The sequence below is a fragment of the Vicugna pacos genome, chromosome 16 (genome assembly GCF_048564905.1).
Source record: "Vicugna pacos chromosome 16, VicPac4, whole genome shotgun sequence".
Lineage (NCBI taxonomy): Eukaryota > Metazoa > Chordata > Mammalia > Artiodactyla > Camelidae > Vicugna > Vicugna pacos.
Window position 1 is genome coordinate 2,283,199 of NC_133002.1, and position 10,456 is coordinate 2,293,654.

The 10,456-nt window shown below is 41.4% G+C and overlaps 1 protein-coding gene across 1 annotated transcript; it reads left to right on the forward strand.

Moving 5' to 3' along the window:
• Positions 1–2,322: 2,322 nt before the first annotated feature.
• Positions 2,323–3,258, forward strand: LOC102545871 (olfactory receptor 4D2). Its single transcript, XM_031685114.1, has one exon. It carries the CDS (start codon positions 2,323–2,325, stop codon positions 3,256–3,258), a length of 936 nt encoding a protein of 311 aa, XP_031540974.1.
• Positions 3,259–10,456: the final 7,198 nt, after the last annotated feature.

The window sequence follows — 10,456 nt, forward strand, 5'->3', positions numbered from 1 at the left end:
ACTCACCTGGAGATAGAGTAGCTGTAAGAAGGATTGAGAAGCACTTGCTGGAGGGTGGTGAGATTGAGTAAGTGACACAGACTTGATGGTAGTAAGTCTAAAGTGTGAGCAGAGCATCAGAAAGGAATTGCAGGGGAAACGTGGTGTGGGAAACAGATTCCTGGAGTTGCATGTGCAAAACCAGGCTTTCAACAACCAAGTGAAAAATCGGCCCTGAGATTTAGTGGGAGAATGCTGAGAGCAAAAGATAAGGAATTGCACCCTCAAATTCTCCACATGTTGACATTGAACAAGACCCTGTAATTAGAACTAATATACAATGTTAGCAAACTTTTCTTGAACAACTGCTAAATCAGAGTTGCTATTGTAGGTCCGGGGGCTACTAGTTATTGAATTTATAATCTAGTTAAGAGAGACCACAGAATAACATGAAAAGTCCTGTTGTGGAGGTGTTTATAAAACATTATTGGATCTCAGAGAAATGAGGGACTAGTTTCACATGGCAGAAATGGAGGAGTGATATAGAAGGGGATGTGTGAGGACTTCGGGTTGAGAAGGTCGTAGAAGGTATTTCAGGAAACAGGTTTCATTTCCAAACCTACAGTAATAACCAAGCATATGGCAAATGTGAGAGACTACGAATTCCTTGAACAGCAATCAGTTCCTGGGTAACACGGGTACTGATTAACTGGCAGATGGAGGCTATATTTGATAGTTTGCTGTTTGACATTCTGAGAGGGAGCTGCACACACACGTGTAAGTATGTTTTTCAACCCTGAATTAGTCAACAAAGCATGTGAGGGAGCTTCTGAGGATTTGAGTTTTAAGCCGTGGGCACTAGATGGTCATTAAAAGATTGTAGTGAGGGAGGAAGAGGATCAGATATGAGTTTAGAAACATCTCCCTGACAGTGACGTTGAAGATGGACTGGTTGGGAAAGTAGAGCTCAGTAGTAGAGCATGTGCTTAGCATCCACAAGGTGCTGGGTTCAATTCCCAGTACCTTCATCTAAGTAAATAAATAAATAAAAAATAAGTAAATACCTTATTATCTCCCCCACACACAAGAAAAAAAAAAAAGAAGAAAGAAGAAGATGGACTGAAGTGGAAGGTGGAAGCAAATGGAAGCAGAAGTATGAGACTAAAATGACCTTCCATAGACCACAGATTGCAGGAGGCAGGTGAGGGGGTGAGAAAAGGCTGGGCGAGTGTGGGGGTCACATAACCTTCACTCGTCCCCTCTGTCTCTCACACTCCATGTCCTTCTTCACCTTTGTTCCCATCCTCTCTCGCGCGCCCCACACCTTTCCATTCCCCTTCCTCCCTCTCTCTTACTCTTAATTAGCCCTCTTTTTTCCCTTGTCTATTCTGTGTGTCTTATTTCACACTCTTCCTTTGTCTTCTGTCTTTATACTCAATAACATCTTTTAAATCCTTGTTCCTTCAGAAGCGCTCTTCCAGTCCCCTTCATACAATACCCACCACCCATTTCTTAACTCAGAAAATCTCTCTTCCCCTTCTCTTGTCTCAGCACACATAACATATACATCCTGTTATGTCACCCAGTACGGGGCCCGTACATCAGTGAGGGGAGGCACTCTTACAGCCGTTCACCCACCCAGCAGTCAACACACGTGCTTTTACTATCAGCAAGGATGGGCACTGCAGGGCACGAATAAATGAAAAGATCCATATTTATACTGATGGAGCTTGGAGCTAAATGGTGAAGGGAAACACAGACACACGGAAAGTTCATTAACATTATTATGACATGTTAGATGGTCCCTGAAAAATGCCTGGTACAAAGCTGTATGAGAGACTGGAAGAAGGGAGGATGTCTTTAGAGTAGGGGATACACAGAGGAGAGTGATTACCATTGGTTATTCCAGGCACTCTTCTAGAAACCTTAAGTGTTATTTTATTGAATCCCCTAGACAACTTCTATAAAGAAAACATTTTCTTTTAGATGTGACAACTGAGACTCAGAGAGATGAAGTCACTTGTTCAGGGTCAAATCTTAAGGAAATAGAAGCTCTGAAATTTGACTCTGGTTGTTGGATTCTGTGTCTTCCCAACATTAGATCACACTGAATCTTTGAGAAGCAGTTGTGCGCGTCTCTGGACAGCTGTAAGATATCTCATGAATGTCTATTCCAGCACCAACTAATGAACTCTCCAGAGACAAGGCCATTGAATCAGCACCTGGCATTAGAACTGCACATGAATGTCCATCGCCTAGACCTGGATAACTCAGTAGGAGTCCCTGAGCACTAATGCATGCCTGTCTGTGGTTTGTTTTCTTTAGGTGTGTGGAGAAGACACGATGGAACCAGGCAACCTCACATGGGTATCAGAATTTGTCCTCCTGGGGCTCTCACAGACTCGGGAGCTCCAGCTTTTCTTGTTTCTGGTGTTCCTGTTTATCTACACCACCACTGTCATGGGAAATCTCCTCATCATGGTCACGGTGACCTCTGATTCCCGGCTCCACACACCCATGTATTTTCTTCTCCGAAACCTAGCTATCTTAGACCTCTGTTTCTCCTCTGTCACTGCCCCGAAGATGCTGGTGGACTTCTTCTCTGAGAAGAAGACCATCTCCTACCAGGGCTGCATGGCCCAGGTCTTCTTCTTCCACTTTCTGGGAGGTGCCATGGTCTTCTTCCTCTCGGTGATGGCTTATGACCGCCTTGTTGCCATCTCCCGGCCCCTCCACTATGTCACCATCATGAACACTCAGCTCTGCGTGGGGCTGGTGGTGACAGCCTGGATGGGGGGTTTCGTTCACTCCATTTCCCAAGTGGCTCTGATGCTCCCTCTGCCTTTCTGCGGCCCCAATGTCCTAGACAACTTCTACTGTGACGTTCCTCAAGTGCTGAGACTTGCCTGCACAGACACTTTGGTTTTAGAGTTCCTCATGATCTGCAACAGTGGGATGCTGGACGTCATCTGGTTCCTCCTTCTCCTGATCTCCTACTCCATCATCCTGGTGATGCTGAGGTCCCACTCAGGGCAGGCGAGGAGGAAGGCAGCTTCCACCTGCACCACCCACATCATCGTCGTGTCTATGGTCTTCATGCCAAGCATTTACCTCTATGCTCGGCCCTTCACCTCCTTCTCCATGGACAAGGCTGTGTCCGTCAGCCACACGGTCATGACCCCCATGCTCAACCCCATGATCTACACGCTGAGGAACCATGAGGTACAGGCAGCAGTGAAGAGATTAGGGAGACGCTGGCTGGTTTGTAAAGGGAAGTGACAGGGGCATGTCACTTCTCTTTGTCTGTTTTCCATCTGTAAAGTGGAGAGGGGGCTGCTGTATCTGCCCACTTTATAGCTTGTGGATGTGTCATTGCAGAAGTGAATGCACACTGAAACTGAGCAAATGACTCTGATTTTTAGGGAAATAAGTAATATCTTTATTTTTGTTCGTAATGGTTGATTTGAACACTCTTATGACAATAGGATAGGTTCTCATGGAAACATTTGGAAAGCCACCCCCTCCTTTCTGCCTCCCAGGGGACAGGTTCCTCCTAGGATGACAGGATTTCCCCAGGAGAGCAGTACTGTATTCTGTATTTTGACTTCTTTTCCCAGTACCCCATTTTGCTGTGATTCTAGATTGCTGGAAACTGCCTAGGATTCAGTGTCTTAAGCCTTACATTAGAGGCTCTAACTGATCTCTTACCAGACTGATGACCATGGCTGAGCCACCTGGCCCTTCTGACACAGACCTCCAGGTTTATTATAAGAATCAAATCCAAAAAATTGTGAGGCCCAGAGATATAGAGGACAAACTAGTGGTTACCGGTGGGGAGAGGGAATAGGACAGGTGCAAGAAAGGGGCAGGGGATTAAGAGGTACAAACGGCCATGTATAAAAGAAGTAAACTATAAGGATATATTGTGCAGCACAAGAAATATTTTTCTAAAAGTCCAAAAAACTGTGAGAAAACACTGAGTGAACCATGTAAGTATATTTATTTTGTTTTCAAGTTTGAAATTATCATGACAATTCAGATTTGTTGGCTATGTAGTTTAACATGGTATAATACTTATTACAAGCAAAAGATTATGTGTAAAATGCATGGAAGTTATACAGCACTATATTATCTTCCATGAACACTCATGGACACCCTACTCAGTTCAAGAACCAGAAGTTACCAAAAACTTAAAGCTTCCTACAGGTTTTCTCCATCACGTCACGTCTCAGATGAAACCACTTTCTTGAATGTTGTGTTTGTCATTCCATTGCTTATCAAAATAGTTCCACCACATCTTAACGTAATCAGTATATTGCTTTGTTTTGCTTTTTTTGAGCTTCATGCAAATCTCAGATTGTACATAACACTCTGGGGTTTGCTATTTTCTCGCTCAACATTATGTTACTCAACTCCACACGTTGTTCTGTTTGGCTGTAGCTCACTCATTTGCACGATTCCATTGTGAGAATAAGCTTATTGGGGTTGTTCCGAAGCTGACTGGGGATGTTCCCAGTTTTTGCTATTGCAAGCAGTGCTCCTTGGCATGTTCTCTGACTTGTCTCCAGTTGTCCAGCTGAGGAGCTCTGGGGTATAGTGCTTGGGTGGAATTGCTGAGTCACGAGATCCTCAGAGGTTTACCTTTCCCCAATAGTGCCAGATTCTTCTGCAAAATTGTTGAACCAAATTATATATTAACCAGCAGCGCTTACGTGTTCCCATCAATTCACATCCTCCTAACAGTTGATATTGTCAGACTTAATTTTTGCCAATTAAGTTGATTAAAAAAGTAGTATTCCATTATCATCTTGATTTCAATTTCCCTAACATTTCTTTCCATATTGTTATTGCATTCAGGTTTCCCATGAATGCCTTTGGTTCTCTTTTCTATTGACTTTTTCTAGTTAATGTAGGGTTCATATATAAGTTGGTCACTGACCTTTGTTAGCTCTATTTATTACAATATCTTCTTCGAATTTGTGGTTTATCTTCTTTTGGTGTTAGTTTTTGGTGTTAGTTTTAATGTAGTCAGGCATATTGTTGTTTGATTTTAATATTAAATCTTATTGAGTTCTAATAACAAAAATTTTTTCTTACCCAAAGGACAGAAAAATACATAGTTCTTTTATTTTAACCTTTAAAAATTTTTAATATTTAAACTATTTTAGAAATCTCAAAACTTACAGAAAATTTGCATGTATAGTAGTACAAAGGTCTTTTTCACTCCTGAAGTTTGAAGGTAAGTTGCCAACCTGATGACTGTTTGTGTGCCTTTTCTACAAAGTCATTTTCCTCCAATACTGTCATGCAGACATTAAAATGGATACAGTTACAATTGCCTGAATCTGATCTTTCTCCTCTACTCAAGATTTGCCAAGTGTCCCAACAAAGTCTCATACAAGGAGAATCTGGTTCAAAATCATGAGCTAAATCTACTTGTCATGTCTCTTTAGACTCCTTTGATCTGCAAGATTTTCTCTGTGATTTTTGTTATCCTGGAACTTTCAAACATTATAGGCCAATTAGTTTGTAGAATATCCTTCAGTTTAGATTTGTCTGATGCTTCATGATGATTAGACTCAGGTGATGCACCTTTGTCACTTTGCCAGGAATATCCCGGGAGTCACACTGTGTTCGTATTGCAGCCTGTGAGGTGGGATTTTGCTTTGTCCCATTACCTGTGTCCCGTCAGTTTGATCACTTGACCAAGGACGTGTTTGTTCGGCTTCTCACCTACGCTACTCATTTCCTTTTGGAAATTAGCAAATATTTTGTGGGCAGGTACTTTGAGACTATGTCAATATCTGGTTTCTTATCAAACTTCCCGTTACTCATTTATTTATTTCTATCTGTGTGAACTTGTATTTTCCTTTTTTCATTCATTGAATTATAACCCATTGATATGATTACTTATTTTGATGCTCAGTTTGCCCCCAGATTAGGCCAAAGTCTCTTCAGGCTGGCTTCTGTGATCTTTTTGTTCTTTCAGCACCTCCTGCATTCCTGGCCCGGAGAAATGGCCCAGGCTTACCCTGTACTGTCTCTGCTCCAGCTCTGGAATCAACTATTTCAGTTAACAGGCCTGCTTCTTTCGAGTGGAGACAGTCCAGATATAGAAGTCAATATCTGGGTGCTAGTTCTGCTTTTATATATAACACATTCACATTCAATCTATATCCATCCGTCTGTCTGTCTGTCTCTGTCATCTTTCTAATGAAAATCATATGTTTGCACAGCTATTTCCATTCCCAAGGGAATATCACAGAATTAGTTCTGTTTTTCCCTTTCCGCAGTATGACTGCTTTCTCTGGTGGGGATCCTGGCTCTTATAACCATGTATTTATAATCATACCCATACACAAATATGAAAACCACATGGCACAAGATTAATATACCTAATAGAAAGTTTCACATATATATATGAAATTCACATGGCATAAAATTAACCACATTCAAGTGGACAATTCAGTGGCGTGTAGAACTTTCACAGTGTGGTGCAGCCACCACCTCTATCTTGTGCCTAAATAATATCATCACTGAGAAGGGAAACACATACCCACCACGCATTCACTCCGCCTTCCCTCCCCTCTCCTTAGCCCTTGGAAACCACTCATCTGTTTACTGTGTATATGGACTTACCTATTCCGGACATTTCATATAAGTAGAATGGTAAAATATTTTGTGTCTGACTTCCATCACTTAGCATAATGTTTAATAGGGTTAAGCCACATTGTGGTATGTATTAGTGCCCCATTCTTTTTATGGCTGAATCATATTCCACTGTCAGGATAGAGCACATTTTGTTTATCCCTTCATCTGTTGAAAGACAGTGTGGTTGTTGCCATCTCTACCTTTTGTGCGCAGTGCTGCTGGAAGCATTTGTGTACAAGTATTTGTTTGAGTACCTGTTTTCAGCACTTTTGAATACACACCTATGTGTAGACTTTCTGGGTCATGTCATTGATTCTATGTGTAACTTGTTGACGAACTGCCACAGTGTTTTCCACAGCACCACCATTTTTTATTCCCACCAGCAATTCTGAAGCTGCTGATTTCTTCACATCCTCACTAACACTTGTTATTTAGTAGTAGTAGAATTGTTATTACCATCCTATTATGACGTGGTATCTCGTGGCTTGATTTTCATTTCCCTAAGTATGAATGATACTGAGCACCTTTTCATGTTGAGCATCTTTTCTTTTTGAGCATTGGCATGTCTTCTTTTAAGAAATGTATATTCAAGTCCATTGCCTCTTTTAAAAATCATGTTGTTTGTCTTTTTCTTCCTGAGTTGTACAAGTTCGTTCTATATTCTGGATACTAGACCCTTGACAAATTTTGATTTGCAAATACTTTTTCCTATTCTTAGGGGAAATCTTTTTACTTTCTTCATACTGTCTTTTGATGCACAAAAGTTTTTAATTAGGATGAAGTCCAATTTATCATTTTGTCGTTGTTGCTCGTATCTTGGTATCATCACTAAGTATGCACTGCCAAGTCCAAGTTCATGAAGATTTATTTCTATGTTTTCTTCTAAGTGTTTTACTGGTTTGGCTCTTACATTTAGGTCTTGGATCCATTTTGAGGTAATTTATGTATATGGTATGAGATAGTGATCTGTCTTTACTCTTTTGTATGTGGATATCCGATTGTCTCAGCACAATTACCGAAGAGACTTTTCTTTACCTGTTGAATATTCTTGACACCTTGTTGAAAATCCATTAAACATAATGTATGATTTATTTCTGGACAGTCAATTCTATTACTTTGTTTTGTATATTGCTTTATTAAATCCCATAGATCAGTAAATCACTCTATTAAAGTATTCATTTCTGTCAACATATTTTAATTTCCAAAAACCCTTTTTTGTTCTGTGATTTTTTTCATACCATCTTGTTCTTATTTATGGATATTAAATATCTTGCTTCTCTCAAAGGATATTAATTGTATAAACTTCTCTTTCCTATTAATTTCTGTTTGCTTCTCATTCACTTTTCTATTTCTTTTGTTTTTCCCTTTTGTGTTAGTGGACCTTGTTAAACTCCTGGTGATCCTCGGGTGTCTACACTTAAGAGCAAGGCAATAAAATAGTAATTGGTACCTCTATGTATTGAAGCTTTTAGACTTTACCTTAGGAGTTCTGGTGGAAATCAGCTATTTACTGGAGGACCCCCACGTTCCAACACATGGAGGGTTTTTCTGGAGTTGTTTCTGCAAAGAAAACACTTGATTTCCTGTATTTGGTTTAGATGCTCAAATTTTGTGCTGGGATGAGGAGAGTGATGAGCCTCCTTACCTCTTTAGTTAGAGAAACTCTTACCTGACATTTTTTCTCATTTGAGTCTGTGACCTCCGAAGTTATAAGACTTTTCCCGTGTAGGCAGACTTGCATCACTGTCAACATTCTCTTGCCTCTGGTCCATCATGTTTATTCCTGTTTCCCTGGGCTTTATAAGCAGATAGCCTTGTTCTTGGGTGTTTACCCAAAGCCATTACCAACCACTTCTCCCTTGCTTGTCCTCTGGCGCAAGTGTTCATTTTTCCAGAACACTTGGAAGTTGGCATACTCATGTGTGCATGGCATCCAGGAATGAAAATTACCACAAAACATGTGTTAAGCAGGGAACTTCTGGAAAAGATTTCTCCTCCATGAGTAGAGGCAAGAGATGCAGGAGGAGAAAGAAATTCTCCACTCCTGGGCCAGATTGCTCAGCTCCAGCCTTTGAATGAGACTGTGTGAGGACATACACCATAATGAAGCATGGAAGCCATCTGGGCTCATGAGGGAGAGACCACAGCATCACTGACTCACTGAACCAGTGTCTTGAGATTATTGGGACATGGATGACTTTTGGCTCATTGGCTTTGTTTCCCTGATTTCTCTTCATTACCTATTTCTCCTCCTCCTCCTTTTCTCAGCTCTCATCTCCTTTTCTCTTTCTCCTGTCTTCTGTTCACCCTCCTCACGTCTTTGATGATTGTGAAGCTGGGTGGACTGAGTCATGGACACAGGAAAAGCCTGAGCTGCCCTCATCAAGTCTCCTCTGAGACAAGATGGGATATGAGAAACAAAGGAGCTGCACCCACTATGTCCATCCTCTCAACTCCCCTGTCTCCTCCTCCTCACTGCCATAGAGACCTCCATCTGCAGGTCACTCTTCAGCATGACATCCTGCATGGAGATCTCTCCTCCCTCAAGGTAAAATCGAATTGTATTAGCCTGGTAATTAGCCTGTTAAAACCTCCTAACACTAGTCAGAGTGATCCCTGCCTCCTCTCCACCCTGATGCCCCGCCGCTTCCCCTGCGCTGCAGCCGTGCTGAGGCATCCAGGGTTCATGAGGGTATGCTGTGCCGTGTCCCCTCGGGACCTTGTTCTTCCTGCCAGAAACACACTTTCCCTCCTTTGTTTGCCAAACACACTTGAACTTCACCTTTGTTTAAGCGTCATCTTCTCTGGGAAGTCTTCCTCTCCCATTCATGGTTATTTGCTCAGCCTTTTAACCTTTGAGCATTCCCCTACGTAGAGCACCTGTCTGAAGTGCATTGATGTGTTTCTGGGTCTGTTTCCCTATCAACCTGTGAGTTCCTGAGAGGAGAATGTATGTCTTATTTTTGTAACCTCAGCATTGAGCATTGAGATGTACCCAGACCTGCCTCTCACTGCTCTGCCCGTCTTACAAAACAATAACTTTCCCTTGTGCTAACAAATGTTGACCTAAAAGAAATGTTGACTGCCAAATATTTCTCTAGGGGAGATAGATTTTTTTCAGGTTCAGCAGAGAATTGCAGTTCAGGGTCTGCACCCATGGTGAGCCATTTGCAAGTCCTTCAGTGAATGACAAGAAGAACACTTTTACAGAAAAGAAAGGCAGGGTGGGAAGGTTACTGTAAACAAATAGTCCAGGGCTTTTCATTGGGTGAGTTCTTGCCAGGAAAGAAGAGGAGTCTTTCTTCTACCTTTGGGCTCTGCTCTCTTCACAGGATGTGACAGCTCCTCCTTCTGGTCTCCCAACTCCACTTAATAGAAATTTCTGGTGTTTTTTTACACAAACATTTCTTGAACTTTCACAATGTACCAAGTACAATAACTCCAAAACAACAAGCCACATTGGAATCTTTTCATAAAAGAGATAAATCATCAACAATCGTGCTCTTGAGGAGTCAACTTTAGGGTTGAGATATGGTTTAGTAGACACCTTACAGTCACTTTTGTGCCTTGAGAGGAGAAATATATAAACTAGAAGTTACAAGGGCTTTCTTGTTAGGGACTAAAACAGAATCTTAAGGAATTTACCCATGTAAGTTAATTAGTTACTGTTAATAATGTTACACTCAGTGATATCTGACGGTCAAGGAGATGGATAAGACCTACTGACTCCTCTAACATCAACCCAGGCTATTTTAACAAGAGGCTGGGTTTTAAAATGAACTGAAGCTCTAAATATAGGGGAAAATGAATGTGTTTAGAATTTTTT

What these genes read in the sequence shown, in the direction of transcription:
- LOC102545871 (XM_031685114.1), top strand. Translation starts at nt 2,323, where the DNA reads ATGGAACCAGGCAACCTCACATGGGTATCAGAATTTGTCCTCCTGGGG.